The sequence below is a fragment of the Neolamprologus brichardi genome, chromosome 10 (assembly GCF_056152115.1).
Source record: "Neolamprologus brichardi isolate AB-2024 chromosome 10, ASM5615211v1, whole genome shotgun sequence".
NCBI classification, from domain to species: domain Eukaryota; kingdom Metazoa; phylum Chordata; class Actinopteri; order Cichliformes; family Cichlidae; genus Neolamprologus; species Neolamprologus brichardi.
Genome location: NC_142113.1, coordinates 32,716,749 through 32,743,430, shown reverse-complemented (window position 1 = coordinate 32,743,430; position 26,682 = coordinate 32,716,749). Strand labels below are relative to the sequence as shown.

Genomic DNA, 26,682 nt, shown 5'->3' with positions numbered 1-26,682 from the left:
GAATTTGTTTTTACTTGGATTAGTTTTGTGTTAAATATATTAAAATGTATTTAATGATCTTAAAAAGTGTGACAAAAAGAAAAGTAAGGTATTGTCATGTACATCCTCTCTCACTTCTCTAAATCTGTTAAATTGGTAAATCTCTTCTTAAAACTGTCTCACAGTTAATTTTAAGAATATGTTTCTTTCCACAATTTTATGTATGTTCTACTAAACGTGCAATATTATTTTATTTATTTATTTCTAAATTATTTCTGTGAAAGTCTAAAAAGGTGCTACATAAATTCCATATTAATTTACTTAAATGTATTATTTAGTTTTGAAAATCTCACCGGAAATGCGCCGGTCGTGTCAGTGCTAGCTTGTTGCTCGATGCAGCAGCAGGAGCAGCCTGCATGGTCACCGTCACAGAGAAACACAGTAGAAAAGAGACGGGCTAAAACGAGAGAGGAGGACTCACCGCTCCCGGCCTCCGCTCATGCATGCGGACACCGGCAGCGGCCTCGGAGCGGACGGACGGACAGCAGGACCGCGAATCACCGGAAACATGGCGGCGGGAACAACAAGCTGCTCGGAGCCTTAGCGTCCACAAATCAGAGGCAGAGGCGAGCGGAGGAGCATCACCTATACAGGTCACCTCAGACATCTCTCTCTGTTGATGTGTCTGTGCCGATCCAATGGCCGGCATGTGTTACTGTATTTATTCTTGTCAGTCATTAATAATCTTGTCCAGCATCATCATTAAACCTGTTATTTTTCACACGTTTTTAAATATCCTCCTTTCTTCCTTTCTTCCTCTGATCTTTGCTGTCCAACAGCAGCATCATGTGTCTGTCCCGGTGTCATCGTGAGTGAGGCAGACAGTAAAAGTGCTCCTGAGGCCTTTTAGTCCACAGTGCATTAATGCAGCAGTGATAACAGAACAAAGCAACGTGCTGCACATTTATCAGGAAGCTATCATAGAAACACAGTCTGGGTTTGTTTACTCTGACACGTTTATTAATAGCTTAACATTTCTTTATTTTTGTTCTAACACGTTTGCTCCAGTTTCCTTCATTAAGAGTTTATTTTAGATAAACTGAAAGAAAGAGAGTGGACTGGATGTGTGTGAACCCTGTATTTACTGTATATATTTCTTTCCACAGAGGCAATGAGGTGAGCGCTGAAAGCAGCATCCTGTTTCAAACCATCAACACGACCAACGCACTAAGACGAGCCATGGCCTACAAGGTAACGTGCTCACTTCCCTCTCAGGTCATCTGCAGTGTTTGCTCTGAATCCTCCGAGCGACATAAATCCGTCCTCTCTGTGTTTGAAATCTCAGCCTCTGCGCTCAGAAACGTGTGCTTTGTGATGAAGCTGACTCACAGAGTCAGCAGTAGTACCAGCAGCAGATGCTGTGGGTGTCGAGTTTCATTCACACAGCTTCAGCTGCGCTGAGTATCAGTACAAACATCACAGGGGTGTCTCAGCAGCTGTTATAGTAAACAGGAAGCAGCGCAGCAGCGAGGTGTTCGTTCACAAACCGCTTCTGCGTCTGCGGAGTTGATCCATCGACAACCAAACTGTACAAAAGTTCCCCGGCGGGCCTCTCAGTAACCTTCAAACTATGACTGTAGACGTACATGAAGATGTTAAGACCTTCATCTGTTCAAATTTCATTGGAGATCTGTCGCACTTCCATCCATCCATCCATCCATTCGCTTCCGCTTATCCTTTTCAGGGTCGCGGGGGGCGCTGGAGCCTATCCCAGCTGTCATAGGGCGAGAAGCGGGGTACACCCTGGACAGGTCGCCAGTCTGTCGCAGGGCCAACACATAGGGACAGACAACCATTCACACTCACTTTCATTCGCACATTCACACCTAGTGACAATTTGGATTATCCAATTAACCTATCCCCACAAGCTGCATGTCTTTGGACGGTGGGAGGAAGCCGGAGTACCCGGAGAGAACCCACGCAAACACGGGGAGAACATGCAAACTCCACACAGAAAGACCCCGGCCTGATGTTGGAATTGAACTCAGGACCTTCTTGCTGTGCGGCAACAGTGCTAACCACCGTGCCACCGTGCTGTTCTGTCGCACTTATGAAGCTCAAATATGCAACATTAATTAAAAAAGGCCAAATTTCATCGTGCACCGTTTCCAACCAGCCGGGAACGTGTGAGGATTTTGGTCATTTAGAGTCAAACCAGTGAGCGCTGCGTTAAACTGCTGCGTCTGTGTTCAGCGATGAGTTCAGGAGATGTGATCTGAGGCGTAAACGTCCCACTGCAGCCGACCAATCAGCTGCTGTGACGCCGCTGCCAACCTCCCTCAGTGGACGGATTAAAACACGCACACGCCGGCCTTTTTAATCACGGGTAGTTTATGGCTTCACGTCTCCTTGCATGACACACACACGATTCTGCTCTGTGTGAGGAGCTGCTAGATTTTGTGATCTCGTGAAGAGAGAAGAGGACATTTTGTGTCAGTCTTCACTTCCTGGTGTCTTTAAAGAGCCGTTCCAGCTGCAGAGTGAGTATCTTATCAAAGATGTGTGTGTGTGGGTGGGTGGGGGGGGGGGGGGGGGGGGGGGGGAGATTTGTCTAAACATCTTTAATCAGATGCTCTGTCACAACATCTGTTTGCAGTCAGCAGCACTAAACTGATGCTGCCTCCGTTCACTGGATCATGTTGGAGGCTGGATGAGCTGCTAACCTGCAGATGCTAAAACTAACTAAAACTTTTTATTTAATAAAACCTCAAATGAGCAAATAAGGAAAAACATCAGATTATTATCACTGTTTTGGGGGAAGGAAGGTTCAGGGTTTACGTAGTCATCATCATGGGCTCGTCCAATTAGAATGAGAATAAGCAGTCAATCATTTACAGGTTTTGTTGTTTTATTGAACAATGGGTAAAGGAAGGAAAGACACACATGGACTGCCATCTCTAAAGAGGACAAAGTGTGATTTAAGTAACTCGAAACGATATATGAACTCAGGAGACTCAAAGAGACACTCAGCTCAGCTGCTGCCCCGTGTGGGAGTGAAGAAAGAGTGAGGGGTAGGTGAGTGCAAATAAGGCCAAGCACCACAACCAATCAAAGGTGAGGAAAAGAAACAAGGTGCATTTGGTGAAGTGGATGTGCTGAAAGGTGAGCCTTTACAACAATCACCAAATGATTTCACAATAAGAGCGTTTGTGGGAAAGCACCCACTGCACAGTGTTATCGCTGTGACACTCACACCTCCAGTTTGGTTTCTAACTGTGAGTAAATGAAGGCTGTTTGTCGCTGAGCGGCTCCCACTGAAGACACGCTTCATAATTTGAAGTGTTGAAACAAAGTGTGAGCACAGACGAAGGCTACGTCCACACGAACCCGGATAGATTTAAAACGCTCCGCGTCCACACGGCTGAAAACGCTGACGTTCCAGTCCTGCATGAAGCGCAAAAGCGAGTGAGAATCAAAGAATTTGATCTGTAGCACAGACTAATATATACATGAAAACTTGATGATTTCTAAGTTTTGTTTTTTGTTTTTTGTTTTTTTCTGTTGTTATTTCAATTATAATTTATTTTGAACATGCAAATCTATCTATCTCTATCTATCTATCTATCAATCTCTATATCTCTATCTCTCTATCTATCTCTCTATCTCTATCTCTATATCTCTATCTATCTATCTATCTATCTATCTCTATCTCTATATCTCTATCTCTCTATCTATCTATCTATCTCTATATCTCTATCTATCTATCTCTCTATCTATCTCTATCTATCTCTCTATCTATCTATCTATCTCTATCTCTCTATCTATATATCTATCTCTATCTATATCTCTCTATCTATCTATATATCTATCTCTATCTCTCTATCTATATCTCTCTATCTCTATCTCTCTATCTATATCTCTCTATCTATCTATCTATCTATCTATCTCTATCTATCTATCTCTATCTCTGTATCTATATCTCTCTATCTATCTATCTATCTATCTCTATCTATCTATCTCTATCTCTCTATCTATCTCTATATCTCTATCTATCTCTATCTATCTATCTATCTATCTATCTCTATCTCTCTATATCTCTATCTCTCTATATCTCTATCTATCTCTATCTATCTCTATCTATCTAAATCTTTAATAGGGCTGTCAGAGCTGAGAGCAAACACAACAACTGCTGCCCTCCGCTGTCTTAGTTTAACTGGTCACATGACTGCATCATATGACGAACACGCGTCATCGTTTTTGAAAGTCTCTGTTTTCGCTGTCCACACTGCGGCGTGAACGCGCCATCTTCAAATGAAAGAGAGTTTTCAAAACGCTGCGTTTTCCATCTCAGTGTGGACGGGACAGACAGAGACAGGCAACCATATTCACACCTGATTTAAAGTTACCAATTAACTGTCACGTGTAACTGTAACTGTCCAGATTTCATTTATTTATTTATAAAGCAGGTTTAATAACAACAGGGAGCTGACCAAAGTGCTGTACAGAGTAACAGTTAAACAATGACATTGACAACAACGACAGGTAAGAAAGTTAAAAGAAAATTAGGATCAAAGATTTGGTAACTCTCATGCAGTTTCAAAAGCCAGAGTAAAAAAATATGTTTTAAGATGCGATTAATAAAAAGAGTAACAGTCGGGGCCTTTCTAATGTGGAGAGGTAGATTATTCCACATCTCCTCTATGAACCATCCTAGACTTATGTGAGGTAAGGAGGTGATCGCGTGATTGAAGGGCTCTAGAGGGCGTATAAAGCTGCAATAGGTCAGACAAATAGTCCGGTGCCTGGCCAACTAGCACTTTATACGTCAAAAGTAAGATTTTGAATTTAATTCTAAAATGCACTGGAAGCCAATGAAGGGAAGCAAGCAGAGTAATATGTTGGTGTTTCTTCACACGAGTCAAGAGGCGAGCTGCCGAGCTGGACTGACTGACACCCACATATAGTGAATTGCAGTGATCCAGCTGAGATAAAACGAACGTATGAATTGCTCGTTCCAAGTTTCTAAAAGATAAAAAAGATCTCACTGTGGATAGGAGCCTTAATTTAAAAAAGGACCGCTGGACAACTGAATTAATTTGTTTCTCGAATGTAAGTTTGCTCTCCAAGAAAACCACCAGGTTTTTTACATGCGTTTTAACAGCACATGTTCGGTTGCATAAGTCCAGATCTGTCCAAAAATAATTACCTCAGTTTATCCTCGTTGAAGGTAAGAAAATCTGAGGTTTTAACTTCGTTGAGACATTTGACTAGCGCTTCCACGGGCGTGGAGGTGTTTCTATTAAACCGAAGATAAATCTGGGTGTCGTCGGCATATGAGTGAAAGCAGATGCTTCCTAAAGATTAGGCCTAAGGGCAACATGTAGATTGAAAAAAGAATTGGGCCTAATACGGATCCCTGCGGGACACCACAAGTAAAAGGAGCTGGAGAAGAAATGAAATCATCAAGGCTCACGGAAAAAGTCCTCTCGGAGAGGTACGACCTAAACCGTTCCAAGGGGAAACCTTTGATACCACATTGCTCCAGATCAGACTGCTGTGGTCAGCAGGATCAAAGGCTGCAGTTAAGTCTAGGAGCAGGAGCACAGCTGGGTCTCCTGAGTCAGTGATTAATAAAATATCATTAAGTATTTTTAGGAGGGCAGTTGCTGTGCTGTGGTGGGTTTTGAAGCCCGACTGGAACTTCTCAAAAATATTATAACTGTTTAGAAAGGTTTGTAGCAGCTCAAATACCATCCTTTCTGAAATGTCTGACAGAAACAGAAGCTTAGAAACAGAAGAATCAGGGTTCGGTGTTTTAAGCACTGGCTGCACTACAGCGTGCTTGTATCCAGTTGGTACCACTCCAGAGCTGAGACTATTAAAAATAGTTAAAATGTCAGACCAACTACCTTAATAATCTTTTTTAGAAAATGGGTTGGGACTCCATCTGAAGGGCAGGATGATGTCTTTATGCTATTGCAAAGATCCACCTGGTTAAGATGTACAGCCTCAAACTGGTCAAAAGCAGTTGAGGAGGTATATGTTAGTGAGACATTATACAGAGATAATAAATAGTATTACAGGGTAGATGTAGATCGAAGCCTTTCTATCTTATTAATAAAAAACTGCAAGAACCTATCGCAAGTTTCAGTGGAGCTATCTATATGGAAAGCGGGGAGGTATTCAAGACCGAATCAATAACTGAGAAAAGAGATAGGCTCCGCCCCCCGCGACCCATAAAAGGACAAGCGGAGGAGAATAGATGGATAGAAATTTAAGCTGAGGTTATCGTGGGTGATGATGTACGACACAGCCTAGGGCTGGTTGATATGACCCAAATTTCATATCTTGATATTCTTTAGCTGGATGGCGATATACGATCTATATCTCGATATTTTTTTAAAGCCATAAAGTAAGAACAAACAGAGTTTAGTCACAGCTGTGTCCCTGATGTCACACAGGCACTATTATTAACATACAGCACAGATGTACATGAAAAATTACTCAAAAATAAATTATGAGCATTTATTAAATAATAATGCTCCATAAATAAAAGAAAACAATGTTGTTTTTGTGCATAACAAAGAGCTCACAACTGTGCAGTCAAAATGTAAAGTAACAGACGCTGAGCATAATAACAAAGATTTCACAGCTGCTCTGTTCCCAACTTCTACTGTGTGACCGACAGCCTGGAGTTTGAAATCCGCTTCGTAACCACGTCGCTGAACAGGAGCCATTTATGGCCCTTATACACACAGTACGTATCACTCCGCGAGGCTCCTCGGTAGCTGTAATGCTCCGACAATCCATCAAGCGGTGCAGCTCCGTAGCTTAGCAAAGTCGTACTGAAACATTTATTGACAGATTGCTGAGCGCCGTGCACATAAAATCGGTTCGCGGCCATCAAGCACAACCAGAATTCATCCATAAGGCGCGCTGTCGACTTTTGAGAGAATGAAAGGATTCTAGGCTGTGCAGATGGCATTAGCGCGGTTAGCTTGTTAGCGTGGTTAGCTCGTAGATAACTTTATATCGTAACATAGATATAAAGATATAAAGGATGTTGTCACATCTCATATCTCGTATAAAAATATATCAATATTTTTAAAAAACTCGATATATCTCCCTGCCCTAACACAGCCCTGCTTGCCCCAAGACACCTCCTGCTGGTCATTGGCAGAAAGGTTTTCCTGCGCGTGCATCCTCAACTCTGCTGCTCCACAAATTCATCCTCCTCACTAGTGAGGCGCCGTGTCCGAGGACGTAAGTCAGCTTTTAATAGTCTAACATTTATTACTGAGAAGCACCGTTGCACAAATAATCAGCCAAAGGCAGGTTTTCTTACGTTTTGTCCTAAGTATAGTAACCATTGTGCCTATTTCCTTTTTTTGTGTGCTATATTTCTTATTTCTTTTTCTAATAATTTCTCTAACAAACAGAAAGCAGCCTTTCAAACGGAATAAGTTTACTGCACACAGCTGTAGTCCCTCGGGCATCGCCTGCCCCCTGAGATCAGAACAGGAAGAAGTGGTCAACACGAAAATAACATTTAATTTAATAACAATCTCATAATGATGATGATACTGACTTAAAGCCTTAACCCGACACTATCAGAGCACTTTGTGTGCTTTTATTGCTGCATGCTACGGTCAGTGGAACTGATGTGATGCACATCTGATTGGTTTTTGTTACGTGTGGTCTGACCAGGATGTTGTGATCAGCATTTAGTGCTGCTGAGTCTCAGTCTGCTCGCTGGAGTTATTAGAGGCGCTGAAGAGCTCGTGATTGGATGTGTTGGAACGTCTGTTCAGAAAAGTAAGATGGTTTTTATCTCTTTACTTAAAATCATCATTTCAGGAGATGTTGTTGGTAGACTTGTACTAATTTTGTGTGTGTGTGTGTGTGTGTGTGTGTGTATGGAACGCCGTTTCCTTTGTGAGTATTTATTACACGGCGTGCTGCGGGGAAAAGCCTGTTCTAACGTTTGAGTCTAAGGTTCATTTTTTAGCACCTGGCGTCTTTTTTACTTCTCATCCGTCAATAATCTGCTCTTTCACGTGATTCAGTTTATTGTGAAAAGTCTCAACAGGATCTTGAGCTTTATTGTGAAAGGTTTATGTGGAAATTAAACAAGCGCAACAACGATGGTGTTACCGTCGTTGTTGCTCTTGTCCGTCTGTAGTGTGGTTATATTAAATATAAGAGAAAGAGAATACCATCAAAACATGAAAAAATATTGCTGTAAACAGTTTATTTTCCGACACCACGAAACAAACGAAGCGTAAAATGAAACAATAGACGTTTTTATATCGTCATCCGATATATATCGTTTATCGATTTATTTATTAATGATCAAAAAACGACTACACTACACACACCAAACACCTTCACACTCGCTCTCGCTGTCTTGACCACAGCTTTCTCCTCTTCCTGAGTAACAAACTGTGACGTGTCGCCGTGTAGCAGGGTTTTAATAGTTTTGCAATTTTCATTAGTTTTTATTTTTATTTAGTTTTGACTTCAGATTTTCAATTTTATATCAGTTTTAATTAGTTTTTACCAATTGTTTGCTAGTTTAGTTTAGTTTTTATTTTTTTTGTGAAAATCCTTAGTTTCAGTTTAGTTTTGATTAGTTTCAGTTATAGTTTTAGTTGTGTTTGCAATAATTAAGTGTAACAAAATCCCAGTTTCATCATATCAGTCATTCTGCTCATCCTTGGGTATGTTGCTATTCCAGCTACCATACTGCACCCTGCACAGGTCGCCTGTCTGTCGCAGGGCTAACACGCAGAGACAGACAACTCACATTCCCACCTATGGGTTCTTTAAATAAATAAATAAAGGCAGATGAACAACCATTGATACCAGGCAACTATAAAATGTATATCTTGGCCCCAATGAGACTATTAACTCTCGCAGCACCGGGTGTTCGTAATTTTGGTTCAAGTGAATTGATAAACTTTTTGAAGGTAATTGACTCACAGTTGTGTAGATATCCCCGTCCTGTTGTCTCGGGATGCATCACGCTGCCTTGCCTGGGGTTAGCTTCTGTTTTCTGGGGATGAGGGTTGAGTGTGCTCCCTTACCTTCTCAAGCTAAGCTAGGTTAGCCTTCTTGTGTGAGCTTTTCAAGTGCACTTTAAGGTTTGTGGGATTTTTTCCCCTTTAGAAATGTCCCTCATAATTTGTCTGTTTCCACTACAAGACACTTGCTTTATCCAAAACACAGTCATATTCAAAGTAATCCCAAATTGGACTCTGGCGCTTTCTTCCGACTTTTTCTGACATGATTCTGCGTGGACGGAGCAGCGACACAGACGACTCGACTAACGTGCTGCCACCTGCTGGCATAATGAGACACAGCAAGAAAAAAATCTGGAAACTTCATTTTCACCCTTGACTCTTGTATGACACGCACACATCAATGAAAACTAAACACATATTTGCTATAAATTCAGTTAATTTTAGTTAGTTTTGTGAACACTCATTATAGTTTTAGTTAGTTTTCCTTTTTTTGTTTTTATTTTTATTTCCATTAACGAAAATGTTTTTTCACTTCTAGTTTTCGTTAACGATAATAACCTTGCCGTGTAGTTTGTTTGATTGGTTGACACGGTGCAGGCGGCCTGCTCTGCTGTAAACGAATGTCGTATCAGTGGCGGGACTATGACGCAGGATTTGGGATTATTCACTGACTAACTCTGGAATGAATCCTGGAATTTATGCGCTGCCTGTCGGGTTTATTTTATTAGAGGAGACGCCGTAAACTCAAAGTACAAATGTCTTTCAGATTTATTACTCAGTTAAATGTTCGAGTTATAAACGGATCTGAGTCTCTTTGTTCACTCAGGACACCGAACAAACAAAGAGCCGCACACTCAGTAAACACAGACTCGACTCATCCTCACTTTCCAGGTGCTCCAACATACGCCAACATAAGGCTGTTTTATTATGAAGAACCAACTGCAGCACTTAATAACACCGAGCACCTCCCCTCTCTGTCAGGAGCATCTCCTAGATCTCCCACATTATAGGAAACTTAATTAATGCGGTCCAGTTTATTCGGGCTCATCCAACAGGATGGATTTAAATTAGTTTGCAGTTTAATTAGGTAACAAATGTTCATTAGATAAACCTCAGAACTTCATTAACACCAATTTATATCAAAATCTCTATTAAATCAAGATCAACATTCAGGACTCATCAGACCTGCACTGGTACGTGAGCGAGGTTGGACCGTGCAGGCTCCACCTCACCCACCTCTGTGGTATGATGAGTTAGACGTGTGTAATTATCTTCCTTTGGTGTGGAGACAGATGGTGCTGAGAACATAACAAACACCTGCTAAGTAATCATTTTATATGTAAAGCACCTTTTACATGTATGGATGTGTCAGTGGTAGAATACTTTATACTTCTTGAATATTTCCACAACCCTCTATTTATAATCACATACTGTGTGTGCTGCCATGTATATAGTGTATTATCTTATTTATTTTGTTCTTCTGCTATCTCTACCTGAGCTGAGGTAACGCACAAATGTTCCCCACCGTGGGATCAATAAAGTCTCATCATATCTCTTATCTTAATCATAGAGTGTAGACCTTACAACTAGGGCTGCCACGATTACGTCGACTATCAAAATCGCCGACGACTGATTTAATAGTCGACGCGTCGTTTGAAGCTTTGTAAGATCTCAAAAGACGCAGGAATAAGTAGTAGGATTTAAGAGTGTAATAACGGACTGAAACAGAAGATGGCAGCACTGCATGTACAAGGATGCCAGCTGCCGTTAAACTCCGAAGAAGAAGAAGCTGTGCCCCAGAATTCATAGCGCAGCCCAGCTCAGTTTTCAACAATGGCGGCAGCTAGTTAGTTTTAATATTACTCTTATTATTCTTTCTGGGTCACAAAATAAACGTTTAACATATTTTCAGGCGAGAATGTAGCTGTGTAAACCTCAAATATCTGCTCGGTTTATCAAGACACCACATATTTTCAAAAGCGCTCCGACGTTTTCGGAGACGTCTGTTACCCACTAGCTCGATAGCTAGCCGGGGGCTAGGCTAACTAGAGCCGTGAGAACACCGGACTCCCGCAAATCGTTTTCAAACCCGCTGCAGTCTTTCGCTACTCAGGTAAAACATGATATATAAGTCACTTAGATAACTCCAAAAATTTGTTTGGCTTTTTTTTTAGTATTTTATTTGTTCCTGAGTAAATCTGTTTGGCTGAGATTAAAGTTATAGTTTTTACACAGCTGAATAAACGTCAAGCAGACAGCTGATTATCAGAAGTGTGAGATGCTCGAGAATTTACTCCGGTGTCCTGTTATAATTTAGATAGCAAGGAATTTATTAAACTTCACCGAAACAATCTGCAAATGTCATTAAAATGTAATAAACTATCATCTTGTCTTTATTTTTAGTTAGCACATACCTTAAACACTTAAAGCTGTAAGCTAATGATAGTTATATAAGAGCAGATGCTGCTGGTGCAGTAAGCTGTATGTCCAATGGATGCACATCTGACTAGTCGACTACAGTGTTGCCAACTCCTCAGTAAGGAAAATCGCTATTGGTTGTCCTAAAAGTCGCTAGAAGTCACTAAATGAAGTCATCGCCTAATTTGCATAATTGGTCATGCTAATATAATTGTAACCTACGTTGTTGGAGAGAGAAATAACATTGTGGAAGAGACATGAAGTGAGTAAAAATGTACTAAATGCATTTAGAGTTTATTTAGAACTAGAAATTAAATTTCTTTTAGCAATTATTGTTTTTTTTAATGTCACAATTCCAACCCTGCTCCTTTACCCGGGCTTTGACCGGCAAAAGTGACCCGAAATAGGCACTCTGGTGGAGTTACTGTGTGTGTGTGTTTATAAGTAGTTTTAAACCTTGTGATCCACAAAACAGCATAACAGTAAAAGAAGAACTGACTGCGTTACAGTCAGTGCGGGAGCAGCGGCTTCGCTCATGCGCGGTTCATTTGCAGTTTGGACGCACAGGTGTGAACGTCTCCTGCAGCTGGGGGAGGACTATCCTCCGCCCGTGAGCGCTTTGGGACGGGCGTGGTACCCACGGCAGCACCGCTGCTTGTTGAGAGTAAGAGCAACACGCTCTTTCATGTCAAAAAGTCGTCATAAATAAGTCTCCAATAACACCAGAAAAAGTCGCCAGATTTGTCGCTAGTCGCTTTTTAGAAAAAAAGTCACTAAGGGCGTCTGAAAACTCGCTAAATATAGCGACAAAGTCGCTAAGTTGGCAACACTGGTCGACTATCAAAATAATCGTTTGTGGCAGCCCTACTTGCAACAACAAGTGTACCCTCAGGAAGATTGCAACAGCAGTCACTGATGATGTTTAGCAACAGTTTGGCAGCATGGATGAAACGGTCATGTTTATAAAATATGCAAAACCAGAGATGAATGATTGAACTCAACAGAAATATGGAAAACTCAGACCTACTAAAAAGGCTGATTAACAGAAGGACTTTCATTCCCTGCAACAAAGCTCATCTGTAATGAAATACACAAATGATCATTTATCATATCATATATCATTTATTAGTCTACTATAAGTTAAACATTGCTGATATGGTCTTCCTCCCTCCTCTGTCTGAAAGAGGAAGCGTCACCAGGCGAAGGAGAAAAGGGAACACACATCATAATTTATGGCCTTGTTTTCTTGCAGGTATCACAAACCCACACGTCCTTAAGTGGGGTCATCTGTGTGTGTGTGTGTGTGTGTGTGTGTGTGTGTGTGTGTGTGTACTCTCAGTCTTCTGTTACACTGTCTGTGTAATAAAAAAGAAAAAACATAAATGTAACAATAATGAAGTAAACATTTATTAAAGATAAAATATAAATTCTAACATACCAATGCAGTTCACTTGTTACGTTGCTATGGTAACTTATGCTGCCCTGCAGTGTTGTGTACTACCTTAGAGATCAATCACGTCCTACTGACCAATCAGTTATCAGAAAAACAGCCGCTCGACTCCTGAACATGGCTCAGACATCAGAGTATGGAGAGAGCGAGGCTCTGAAGTCATTTCCTAACGAGAGTCGCTAAAGCTGCGCGGAGCGTCGGCGTGTTACTTCAGACAGCGTGACAGCGGTCAGAAGAGTAAAGTCTGATTATTGGCGTCATGTGACAGAATGTCAGACGTGCAGCGTTTACACTTCCGGACTGTCAGTGTGGTCGTTTTGCTCCACGCCTGCACAAATAAACCACATCGAGGTGAACGATGGACGCAGCTCGATGTTAGCAGACTTAGTAAACCAGCTCCTCTCTGGTCTTACTGAGCGAAGGCCATGAAGAGGTCACACCCCCAACACGTCCTGTAAAAAAACAAAAAAAATGAGCTTGTTCGTGACTTCCAGCGTGACTCGAGGCGTGCTCGCAAAAGTCTGTGACGAGTCTGACACGTTGTAAAGACTCACCTTTCAGCACGCTCTCTTCCAAATGCTCCTTTTTTCTTTTCCTGACCTCTGACTGCGTGTGGTGGTTGCCCTGAGCAACTTCATATTGAGTTATGAATTTTAAACGTCACCACAACCTTCGGTGTCCATCACTTCCAAAGTATAGCATTTTGAAATCTGATGGTTCCTCTTTGATGTGCATCACTTCCTCATGTTTGTCTCTGCGGTGTGAGCGTGCTGGTAGCCGGGCTGATAAACGGTGGGTTGGTTTATCGAGTTGATAACCTGCTTCGTGTGATTGCAGATGTTAGCATAAGAGGAGCTGTGCTGAGCTGACAGTCGGGGTTTCATGGGGCACAACAGTCTCCTTTTACGAGGCTAAATCGCCACGGTAACTGACACTGAACACATCACCTGGTCAGGAGCTGGTGATGTGCAGAGCGAAGAACCAAGAGGAAACTGTGGATCGCAGCGTGACTGAAGCATGCATGGAATAATTTGGTGATTTAGTAGATGTGTGAATGTTTTTATAGTCTGATCGGCTGAAAACTCAGAGCACGCCAAGAAAACCTGATCAATCAAATAAATTTCACTTTGATCTGCGACAAGCTGAAGTGATTTCCACGTCTTCTTTCTCAGGCTGTGGCACAGTTAGAAGACTTACCTTCAGGACTTTGTTTCGTTCACCATCCTTTTTGTTTTTTTGGTATCTGGATTTAGCGCCTCGTGCTTTGGTTGATTTTTATGTTCATCCAGTTTCTCCTCCCAAACTTTATTGGGTTTTTTAGCCATATGTTTTGTTCCACGTTTTTATTTGTAGCTCTGTTTTTGTGTTGCGTTTTTCTGTCAGTTTAAACTCGTGAGTCACTCCCGAGACCAGAATTTGATCCGCCGTCGTCCAGTTATGAGTCCGTGTCGTCTTCCACTCAGCTGATGAGCTCAGGCAGTTTTAAACTTTTAAACTTCTGTTTAACCAACACTTCTGTTCAAAGATGGTTTACGACACCAACTGTCTGCCATCTATAATCCAGCTTTTAGTTCCCTCCCCAGACGCCTGAACGCTAGAGGTGGGAATCCCCATACATCCCACGATACGATATTATCACAATACTTAACTCACGATACGATATTATTGCAATTTTTAAAAATATTTTGCGATATTCAGATTCTGTACATAAAGGTAAACTTTATCAATATTCATTTTATCTAATATCAAAGTCTCACACTCAGTCTTTCTCTCATTTCAGTTTTATTGTTGACAAACTGAACGGTTTGTATTACAGTCTAGTCCAACTTAACTGAATCAACCATCTGGTACAATTATAGCTATTCTGAACTATGCAGTTTATGAAAACTATGCAGCCCCTTCAGCAACTGAAGAATTTGAAAGTAAATTAAAACAAAATATAATTTTACATTAAATCAAAAAGTTTTAAACTTAATTAAAATAAAACATGTCTTAAATTAAAATAAGTAAACTGTCATGTTTATTGCTGCCAAAAACAAGTTAAACACATTTGGACAGTGAAGGAATGTCAGGATTCTTGCTCAGAAAAAGGATCAACATGCTCTGAAGTCAGAGCACAAAAACCTTTTTGTAACAAAATATTGATTTCTGCTGTCCCTGTATCCATACATTATTAGCAAACAAAATATCACCATACTACACAGTATCGATTTTTCCCCCACCCCTACTGAACGCCCACTCACATCCTGGGCCATCTGACCTCAGGAAATCACATGATAAGGTGGGGCCAGGTTTCACAAAGAGCTCACCCGAAACTCTGGCTGATTGTGACCCACACTCATTGTCACACCTCGGCTCGTGTGGTTAGGTAGAGGATCATCAGGGGGTCCTTTTGTCCCTCTGTGGGGGGAAACTCCCACTAGGTTTATATCTGGGACTCTCCACCATCTGACCTTAGAACTGAAGAAGCTTCTCGGATGAAGGTGAAACGTCTTCAAGCAACTTAAAGAAGTCCAGACGCTTTTCTTTCCAAGCTCCTTAGACTGCGATGACCTGGATGACTGAGAACCTTCAGACATATTTGTGAAATTTGTTTTATTGTCTCAGGTGAGAGAAAAGCATCAGCTACAGTCAGCTGTGAAGCAGAGATGAACTGAACAGTCACGAAACACATCACCTTGATATTGTCTTAATTTCATGTGTGAAATTTCTTAAACAGCACTGACGGAGTCGTCACAGGAAGCTGGTCTCTGAGCTCGCTGAATTCTCCCGATACTGAATATGAAATGTGCCGCACCCTCACCCCGTCTTTTATAAGCTGACCCACTCCTTCAAAGTAAAGCACAGATGAGACGCAGCGGCTCTGACGTGTGACACAAACCTTTCATTCTGTCTCTGCAGATCCCCGGGGCAGCGATGGACAGAGTCAGCCTGCTGTGGCGTCTGAGGCGGCGGGCTCGCCGCGGCGTGCTCTGCATGACCTTCTTCTGCATCTCCATGGCTCTGCTCTACGCCATCTGTGCTGAAAACAGCGTGCCCGTCACCGACGCCATCTTTGGCGTCCGAGCACGCACCCGCGCGCAGCCTCATGCACACAATGTCATCAAGGTGTGAAAAGTTTAAAGTTTCTATTCAACCCACAGCAACACTACAGACAGGAAACAACATTTTAAATGAAGGTGAAAAATGAAGAAAACAAACATGCACTGTGCAAAAGTCTTGAGCCACCCCTTTTAAAGTGTTGTTGCTACACATAAGAACAACTTTTATTAGCAGACTGTCACAAAAACACATCATTTGTTCTCATTTCTTTGGTTAAATATCGAAAAGTCTGAAAGGCTTAAAACTATGTTCGCACCAACGAGATGATTCCCAGATGAGCTTTTAGATGAAATCTTTGCACAGAGTGCAGCGAGTCCTTAAAAAATCTGAGAAAACTCAGCGAGTGGAGCCCAGAAGGAGACGCAGCAGAACTAAAAACAACTACAGCTGAACAGTATCGGTGCTCTGCTGTTCCCTGAACCAATCAGAAATGGCCTCAAGGCCAAAACCAGGGTTTAGTGGTGCAGCTTTTGTAGCAGCTGCGCTCCAGCGACAGGAAGCTACAGGCTCGATGTCTGAGCTGGTGTCATGCACCACCTGCGAGTCTGCACCGCTTCCTGAAGGAGGAAGAAACGAACAGACTTGAGTTATTTTTGCTGAACCACAATAATGTTGATGCTGCTGATTCCCACAGGTGCTGCGAGGCGGAGCCAAGCCCATGTACACGGACCCTCAGAAGCTGCCGGGCGTCATCCCGGGTGACCCTCGCCGTCCGATCCCCGTCCTGTCCTCGTCCAACCACAGCCACGAAGCCAGGGATTCGTCGTCGAAGCGGAAACAGCGGGAGCCCCCGGGGTTTTTCAGCCGGCTGCTGCCGCGCCCCTTCACGCGAGCGCTGGAGACCCTGTTCGGGGGCCGACGGAAGGGCGAGCTGAGCGGCAGAGGCAGCGACGCCGAGTTCTTCGGGCCTAACGGGCTTTTAGGGGAGGTGTGGGACGACGAGATGTCCAGCAGCATGCTGGGGACCAGGATGAAGAAGGTGGTGCAGAACTACCAGGTGAGTCGTGGACCAGTGACGCGGCGTCTACAAGTTACACGTCCAGTTTTATAGACGCGCTCCTCTCTCCATGTTTCTGTCAGGCGATGAACAAATACGGAGTCGAGCTGTCGGGCCCCGGCGGCGTCTCTGGCACGCCGAAGCTGAGCGGTCCCGAGCTTCTCTGCCAACTGAAGGACAAAGTAGAGGTCGCGACTTTGACCCCTGACCTCCAGCCCTTCTCCTTGCTGCCCTGGGCCACCCAGCTGCCTCCGCAGCAGCTGACCTCTGACCTCGGACCCTACAAGAGCTGTGCCGTGGTGTCCTCGGCGGGGTCGCTGCGCTACTCTGGGCTGGGCAAAGAGATCGGTGAGACATTTACAGTTTTTTCTGAATGCTTAAACCCTGACTGTGATTCTTACAGCACAATTCCTAAAACTATTAATACTTACAGCAAAACCACTCACTGAGTTTGCAAAACTAAAAGCACAAACACTGCTTTGCACTCAGTTTGACATTTTGTAGCACACACTTTGCAAACCTGTAGCTACAATCCACTGCACAGCACAACTGTAGACACAACTCACTGCTTTACACTCAATTCCCAAATGATCAACGCACTCCTAGCAAAACTATACACGTTTAAGGCTGTTATTTACACTATTTTACTGTCTGGCACACTGTCACATGTGAAAACCTTTTTAGATAATTAGTTCACTTTGCAATCAGCCCAAGCACTATAATACAGGTCAGCTCTGTGTGTGGAGAACAATGGAGGGAGCAGGAAGAGTGAGAAGTAGAGGAGGCAGAGCAAGAGGACGTGGAGGTGAAGAAGTAAGATGAAGGGGACGACAAGGACAAGGAGGAACAAGAGGAGGACGAGGAGGGGGGAGAAGAAGGGTAAGAAGAGTAAGAAATAGAATTGCTGATGACATCAGAGCTACAATAGTGGACCGTGTAATCAACCGTGGAGTCACCCTGAGGGAAGCAGGCCGATGGGTTCAGCCTAACTCGAGCTGCTACACTGTAGCATCATGAGGACATTTAGAAATGAGAATCGGTGAGTACAGTTAGTACAGTCACTTTGCACTAAGATCTGTAGCACTGCCGTATGCTAATGAGAAACACAACAATACCATAGATGTAAAATACTGAAATTGTTACTTTACAGAGTTGCTAGACGAGCAGATGCTGGGGCAGAGGAAGCCTGTTCACTGCAGACCAAGAAACCCATATAGTGAACATGGCGATTGCAAATAATCCCATACTTGGAAATAAACACTTGTGTTTGTTTTGATGTGTGTGAATAAACACCAGTACGTGAAGTTTGGATCCCTGTATGCTAACGGATCTATGACAAAAGGATGAGCTCAAACTGACATAGTCTACCTTGTGCACAGAGAAAGCAAAAGCCAGATGTGTTTTTTATTCATACCATCAGTGTGTAGTTGGTGCATTGTGCGCTTATTAATATGATGGCTTGTGTTAACTGTTGGATACAAGTTGCAAAGCCCTCCCCCTCTGCAGCACACTGTCCCTGAACCACAGAGGAAGAACGTGTTGAGCTGTTTTCTGCAGAAGTCTGGTAGCTCCAGAGTTCCTCACACAGCAGGTCTTTAAACACAGTTTGCTTGGCGCACTGAATGAAGTGTGAGCCGCGTGCAGCGCCTGTATAACCAACCGCCGTGCTGGTGGGTGGAGGTTTGGTGGTCAGGATCATTTCTCTGTTGTTGGAGGATGATGTGCTGGCTGTTGGCCATAAAAGGGTGGAGTGTCCCCTCCAAAGGCCCCTCGAGGCCCCGGGGCAGTCTGGGAACATCTCGCTGTTGCCTCAGAGGAGGCAGGAAGAGGAATGTCTGCTGCCCACACGGACAAGCTGCAGAAAACTGAATGGACAGACTGTCCAACTGAGACTAAGCTCCACCCCTGTGGGACAAACGAGTCAGCTGCTCTTTTCTTTTTCTGCTGTTTGTGTCCGAAAACGTGGAGGAGGCACAAAGTGTGAAAACAGGCTGAAAAGAAGCACAAGTGACCTCAGCCTGCTTTAAATTCACCAGAGTTCCTGCTGAAGTCAGCTCTTTATGTAATAACTGACTTTATCATCATCCTTAAAATACCCTGTTGAATTAAGAGTGTGTGTGTGTGTGTGTGTGTGTGTGTGTGTTTGTGTTCTTGGTTCATGAACAGAAAACGCGTCACTTCAGCGAATCACAAACTTTCACTTCTTCTTAACCAAATTTAGTTTTCTCGTTTTTCAGACGCACATGAAGCCGTGCTGCGCTTCAACGCTGCGCCCACCACCGGCTACGAGAAGGACGTCGGGTCCAAAACCACCATCCGCCTCATCAACTCACAGGTAGGCGCAGAAACAGCTGAGCTGAGAGAAAGTGCTTCACTGCAAACGAAACAAACGCGGTGATAAGACGAGAATCCAAAGATCATCTGTGCTTTGATTTTTAATCTGTGGCCAGTTTTATACGATAATTTTCTCTGACACACTTATTAACTTATGTTCTTCTGATTGGTTGCCCCTCATAAGCAAAATATTTCAACAGTAGATGATTGAGATCTCCCCCTCTGTGACATCACAGAGATCCAAGAGGAGAAAAACTGTGTGAAACGAAGCTGTAGTGGCAAACCAAACAACCCACAATTAAAAGTCCACGAGCCACTGCTGCACTGAGATAATATTTCGTACGCAGGCAAAAGAAGTCCACTGTCCAAAGTTGTAAGTTGTGTTTTTATGGTTTATTCATCCAGTTTGGCAATAACAAGATCCTTTTTTTGTTACTTCCTGCTGCTTCTCCTGCTCTGCTAAAAAACCACAGGCCCACCCCAGTGCATGCTGGTCCTACACCAGTCTCTTTATTTATAGAAACAAAAATGGTCCTACAGCTCTTACTGACTAATTTAACAAAGTAACATCAAACAAACATTGAAACAAAATATTAACTGACAAATAAACTTGTAAACTATTAAACTAACAACAAACTTTAACTTCAAAATAATAAAAAAAAAGAACAAATGGCTCCAACAGAAGCGTTTAGTCTGATTTCGGCCTCATTGTTAGAAACCTGGGTGTCTAATATGTGACAGAAATAATGTGAATTGTTTTTATTTATTTTTTAATAACGTTTTCCAAACCTCACGTGCAGCTTTGTTATTTAAATTGTTTAGTGTGTGTGAGAGCGTTCGGCTCTCCTCCACAGTTTGGAGTAAAGTCGAGTTGTAACGGCGCTGCAGGCGATGGTCGCGCTGAAGAGGTCGAACTCGGAGTTTGCAGATGGGCTGTGGGCGTTTCAGTGCAGAGGAGCTGCCTGTGGCTGTTTTTAGATGCTCTTATGTGAGAACAGCTCGCTGTGAGGATCTGCAGAAGGCTGCTGAATCCTGCATCATCATCAAAGTCAAAGCTCGACTTAGTGGATTAATAAGTAGAACCAGAGAATTTAGCTGCTCTGTTTTCACAGCTTTTCATTTTCAGGTTTTATTTATTAAAGCTTGTGAGCCACGGCTAAGCGACGTGTGTCAGCGTGCTTTTTCTCTGAATCTTTTCCCGCCTTTACAGGTGATGGCGTCCGATGACCACCGCTTCCTGTCCAGTTCTCTGTACAGCTCAGGTGTTCTGGTGGCCTGGGACCCCGCCCCCTTCTCTGCTGATCTCACAAAGGTGATGTGTTTGGATTTAAGCTAGAAGCTCTGTCACAACCAGCGTGCGTTCAATAACTTTTGTTAAATTGTTCAAATTAAATGTACAATTTTTGTCAAATAAGAGATTTATTCAAGTTTTTCTCCCACAGCTCCGTCGGCTGCACATATTCATGCATACGCTTGTATTAATCAGTTTGTGGTTTCTTTGGACATTTGTGGATTTTAGACTAACACAGACGAGCACAGGTAAACATGACGGTGTCTCTGACTGCAAGAATTTTGTTTGGAAAATGTCACGTTTGTGCAAAAACAGTGAAACATACAACATAAAGCACGCAGCTTACTTTGCTATGCACACAGTCGATACCTGCATCTGTATTTGAGTCTAAGAGGCCGATACCGATACTGGTATCGGGTATCGGGGCCGATACTGTAAAATGTGTGTGTACTCATACTCGTAAAAGTTAACCGATACCATGAACCGATACTAACTTATTTCATTAGTCAGAGGGTGGCTTGTCATTTCTGTTGTAGTTTTTTAGATTGGCCACTAGGGGGACATCCCGCGCTAAACAGGCACAGGGTTAGACGAGTGAGACTGGCGGCTCCAGATAAAAAAGAGAAACTGGAGGCTGCTGTAGCTAGGCTAAACAAAATGTCAGCAGTGTGGAACAGCCAACTTTAACTCAGGTTTTGGAAAATGATGAGTTTGTTCGTCAATGCCAAATACTTTTGTTATTTTGTTTGTTTGTTTACAATATGGACACTCTGCAATAATTTAAAAGTTTATTTTATTCTCAAACCTAATTTGTATTTATTTTATTCCAAACAGAAGTGTTTATTTATTATTCTGAAAGCTCGAGACAGTGCCAATAGTTCAGTGACATTTTGTTAAATTACAATGTGGAGACTCTGCAATAATTTAACAGAAGTGCTTATTTTTCACTTGAAATTTTTTTGTGGTCATTTTTATTAAGATTTTATTTTTTATCGGCAGAGAATAAAATAAAATCTGTCTTCCAATTCATTGCATTTGTGTGTGTGTGTGTGTGTGTGGTAGAAGTATCGGTTTTTGTACTCTGTATCGTCAAGTACTCAGACCCAAGTATCGGTATCGTATCGGTTTGAAAAAAATTGGTATCATTGCATCCCTAATGAATACTACAGAATATACATAAGGTGCAGTTGCAGTGTGAGCAGTGTGACAGGTCGAGGGGAAAGAAACTGTTCCTGTGTCGGGTGGTCCTGGTCTGCAGGCTTTTCTCAGGAGTTTAAAGGTTGACATGATGAAATGTTCCCCTCGTGGAGCCGTTCTGACTCTGCGCTGCGGGGAAACTGAACGAGTCGTCAGTAAATCCAGTTACCAGCAGGAACAACTGCTGGTTTTCCAGCTCCAGAAGCCGTTTGATGCATAATTCATGTGTTTATCCTGAGAGGACGCGTCTACCACTGCAGAGGATTTCTTCTGCTCTTTGTTTTTATTCCTGGACTCCACTCGAGTAACCTGGCACGATTAAAACCCAGCGGACAAAAGACGTCATTTATCTTGTGCCGGTCCTTTATGCAGCCCAGTTGGTCTGCTCTCAATGCATCTTGTCTGTTGTCCCTTTAAATGGAAGCTGCATAAAGGACAACTCTGACATTTAGGCCTCAGTCCAGCAGTGGTACTGAAAGATTTGCACATGAAGGACACCCCAAACAGCGGGGGGGCCCTTCTTTTCCTCTCCGAAGCCGCCGCCCCCTACATTATCTCTGCAGCCTTTATGTGGTAGAAAAGTCATGATCCCAGTGAGATTCTCAGGGTCGGAGCTTTTAAAGTTTCTGCTTTATTTCAGCTGCTGTTTTCAGTATTTTTGTGACGTTTGTGTTTCTGGAGTTTATTGGTTCCTCTCACGTCTTTGTTCCCGTTTTCAGTTATGGTCGCTCACTTTCTGTTCTAAAACATCCTTCGGTCACTAACTGGTTAACATCCTGTTTCTGCAGCCTGCACAGAGCGTCTCCCTGATGACTCAGCCACTTATTCAAAGGAAATCAGTGAAACAAAGACTGAAGCAGCAGGATCGGTGCTGATACTGATGTATTTGAGGTGTCAGCTAAATCTCATACCTGTATGCCCCCCCCTCCCCCCCGCAGTGGTTCAACAGGACTGATTACCCCATCTTCGCCCAGTACCAGAGGTACAGGAGGCTCCACCCTCTGCAGCCCTTCTACATCCTGCATCCTCGCTTTGAGTGGCAGATCTGGCAGCGAATACAGGACAACATGGCCGAGCCCATCCAGAAGAACCCGCCCTCCTCCGGCATGCTGGGTATGGTTTTCTCTCACTTCCTGTCTATGCTACAAACTGCCTTCATAACACACGCTAATGTTAACATCCTGTGTGCGTTTACATATCAGATGTTTGTGTCTGCGACCTGATTGGCTGCATCGATGGTGTGTTGTTCGTTTTCTGTAAATGTCGAGTCTCCTGGTCCAATCACGATCTTCTGAAAGAACGTTTCTGTGACAGCTGCTTATTGGTCCAGGCCGATCCGCTGATCGATGAGGCGTTCGTCCGCCTCACTCCTTCGTTTGATCTGCACCGCCCGTCTCAGCCTTCAGCTTCACCTCAGAGTCTCTCTGCAGGAGCGATAATGAGGCGTCCAGCGATGTGACATCGCCGCCGTGCGCTGTGGGCGGAGAACAGCGAGCATAATAACACAGAACGAAGAAAGACTGAAATCTGCTTCAGGAAACGTTGCCCTCTTTATGACGCTGTCTGTAGTGGCAGCACTCCGTCTCTATTCTAGTTTTCTGCACCACCTTTAGGAGTCAGTCCGGCAACATGCATTTGAAACGCGAGCAAGTCCAGGAACTTTTCTTGCAAAAGGATATTTATTGAAACTTTTCATTTACATGGCAAGACTCGGTCAAAAAACTGTTGCTTCCAGCTTATCCGACTCCCCAACTACGTAATTACAGTGTGCCGGAAGCCCAAAATACTAAAAAGCGCATTAGAACGTCACACTTCTATATTCTATACCTTTAACAAAACAGTATTTTGGAATTAACTAGAAATTATATTCTTAACATCAAACATGTATATTTCTCCTCTAATCATTTTACCAGTACCAATAAAATTAACCTTTAATTGGCTCTTACACTGTCGTTAGAGCTTCATGTGACGAACCGACACGTTTGTTTTTTCCTGCCTTCTTTTTTTGGTTCTTTTAATTTATAGAAACGACTCGGCAGGAAAAACATTTAGTTTGATTTTAGGGGTGAAATGTCCCTTTAAGGTTGAACACATATATACAAACTCCTCTGTTTCTTCTGTCAGTTGTCTTCCTGTTTTATTTTGAAAGTCTGTTCCTCGTGGTGTTTTGAGTGAGTTCAGCTGTACCTGCCGGGAGTCTTTTTACTCCTCGTCCTTCCCCTCAGTCTCAGTTTGGTTTCTTTGTAGCCGATCACGACTCTTGATTTTCATATTTAATGATAATAATAATAATGGGTTGCATTTATAAAGCGCTTTTCAAGGCAGCCAAAGCGCTTTACAATTCCACTATTCATTCACTCTCACATTCACACACTGGTGGAGGCAGCTACAGTTGTAGCCTGGGGCAGACTGACAGAAGCGAGGCTGCCATATCGCGCCATCGGCCCCTCTGGCCATCACCAGTAGGCGGCAGGTGAAGTGTCTTGCCCAAGGACACAACGACCAGGACAGAGAGCCCGGGGATCGAACCGGCAACTTTCCGGTTACAGATACGCTTCCACGGTCGCCCCATTTCTCTCTCTCCTCCAACGTCTTCCGTTCATGTCACGAGTTTCACGAATGCAGGATCTGATTTGTAACTGGAGCTCCGCCTCCTTCGGTGTCTGATATTAGAGCCTCAGTTCATTATAAACATCTCTCCTCCAGGATCATCAGGCAGGAAGTAGATCTGTTACACAGAGGTGGTTATCTGTAATGAGAAGGTTGTTTCTGCTGTGGTTGTGCAGCATGTGTGCGGGCCGTGGAGGACGTGGACATGTTGGCAGACCTACAGTGCGTAGGTAGCTGCGCTGTAGTTACACAACTGAGGACAAAGCTGTGGGCTGGATGAAGAACACATGAAGGCTTCATGTTTGTAGATGTTGCTCCAGCGCTGGGCCACGTGGGCAGAAATGATATCTTCATATATTTAGTCTGAAAGACGTCTTTGTTTCCAGTATTTCAAATGAAACACTTTTCACTCAGTTGGGAATATTCTGTCAGGTTTCACGTCCTCCTGTGACCTTCTGTGGTTATTCGATTTGATTTGATTGATATAAGCTATCAGAGGAAGCACCAAACTGTCTGAAAAGCTCTGCAAAGTGTCCTCATACCCTCTGCTTCCTGTCCAGGCACCGTCCTGATGATGTCGCTGTGCGAGGTGGTGCACGTGTACGAGTTCCTGCCGTCCCGGAGGAAGACGGAGCTCTGCCATTACTACCAGCGTTTCTACGACGCCGCCTGCACGCTGGGCGCCTACCACCCGCTGCTGTACGAGAAGAACCTGGTTAAGCGCATGAACCAGGGCGCCGACCGCGACATCTACACCAACGGACGCGTCACGCTGCCCGGCTTCAGGAAGCTGAACTGCAGCCAGTCTGCAGGAGACCGCTGACTGCATCGACGCACAACTCTGAGTCCTGCATGAAGATGAGCCGACGCATGCAAACCTCATCCTCACTACTGAACCACGAAGAGCGCTCTATAGATATTTCATGCTGTTAACACACACACTGGAGTCCGGTCAGCTCATACATGTGCTGCTGTACACACACCCGTGAGGTCATTGACGCGTGTTCCTGAGTCTAAATCATCATCACTCGATGCTTCTTAGTTGCCCAACTTTTGATGCTCATGTTGACCTTAAAAGATAATTCTGGTGGTTTTCAAGCAATCTCAGTGATTGCCTTTAACTCAGGGGTGGGAACTCCAGGCCTCAGGGCGTCCTCACCCTGGGCCAACACACCTGAATCAAGTCATTAGCAGCCTCTGGAGAACTTCAAGACATGATGAGGTCATTTAACCACTTAGATCAGCTGTGTTGGATCAAGGACACAATAGGCTGTGTCCCAAAACGTCGGCTGCATCCTTCGAAGGACCCGGCCTTCGCGGTCTACGTGGGCCGGGTCCTTCAAAGACAGAGAAGGCCGGAAGTGCGAGGCTGTGAAGGATGTAGCCGACGTTTTGGGACACAGCAATAACCTGCAGGACACCGGCCCTCGAGGCCTGGAGTTCCCCACCCCTGCTATAACTATCACAATAAAGCTCGTATGAGGTGGAGAGAGTACAAGTAGAGTGAGTGACAGACCACCAACAATGTCCTCTGATCAAAAAGTGCATATTAATATTTCCCACGACAGATTCCCTAACATCCAGCATGTTTTGAGGGTTCTAAAATCATTTCTTCCTGAAGTTAAAAAGCAAATAAAATCCAAAATTGAGCAAACTGGGTCATAAATCAGTCGTGCGCAGGTCCAGCGACACCGTCTCTGCTTGTTGGTGGATGTGTGTTTGTGTTCAGGCAGTAGGAGGGCGCTGTGTGATTACATACATGATGCTTACACACCGCACTGAACCTGTTCATTGAAGAAAATACTGCCTGCAGATGAGTTTACTTCTAACTTAACCCAAAAGGTCACTTCGTAGGTTTTTTACACACTTTGTGAGTCCTGCCATTTCCAGTAATCTTTTTGTAATCCTCACGTAGTGTAAATATTAGGAAAGTATTATAGGAGGAGGGTCTTTACTGTGATATCAGCATTTGATTTTTCTCTAACGTAAAAGCCCCGCTCGGTTTATATGGACATGCTAATGGATATTTTATTTGCAGTATTTGTTTCTTCAGTCCATGACACACTGAGCATGTGGCAACAAAATCACACAAAATCCAAACTTATACAGGGTGGGCCATTTCTATGGATACACCGTAATAACATGGGACTGGTTGGTGATATTAAAGTTTTTTCAATAGGAAGAGGGTCATGTGACACATCAGACTTAATCCTGTTTGTGGCACATTAGTATATGTGGGGGGCAAACTTCTTAAGATAGGTGGTGACCATGGTGGCCATTT

The 26,682-nt window shown here is 43.5% G+C and overlaps 1 protein-coding gene across 2 annotated transcripts; it reads left to right on the top strand.

The window, feature by feature from the left end:
• Positions 1-353: 353 nt before the first annotated feature.
• Positions 354-25,771, top strand: st6gal1 (ST6 beta-galactosamide alpha-2,6-sialyltranferase 1). 2 transcript variants are annotated; one of them, XM_087847555.1, is made up of 9 exons: positions 354-632; positions 1,146-1,230; positions 15,772-15,978; positions 16,607-16,969; positions 17,053-17,317; positions 19,207-19,304; positions 20,514-20,615; positions 22,730-22,904; positions 24,962-25,771. In XM_087847555.1, exons 1-9 carry the CDS (start codon positions 373-375, stop codon positions 25,222-25,224), a joined length of 1,818 nt encoding a protein of 605 aa, XP_087703681.1. In that variant the 5' UTR covers positions 354-372; the 3' UTR covers positions 25,225-25,771. The 2 variants fall into 2 exon arrangements, with proteins under 2 accessions (XP_087703681.1, XP_087703682.1); XM_087847556.1 differs by lacking the exons at positions 354-632; positions 1,146-1,230 and adding an exon at positions 7,746-7,794.
• The last annotated feature ends 911 nt before the right edge of the window (positions 25,772-26,682 follow it).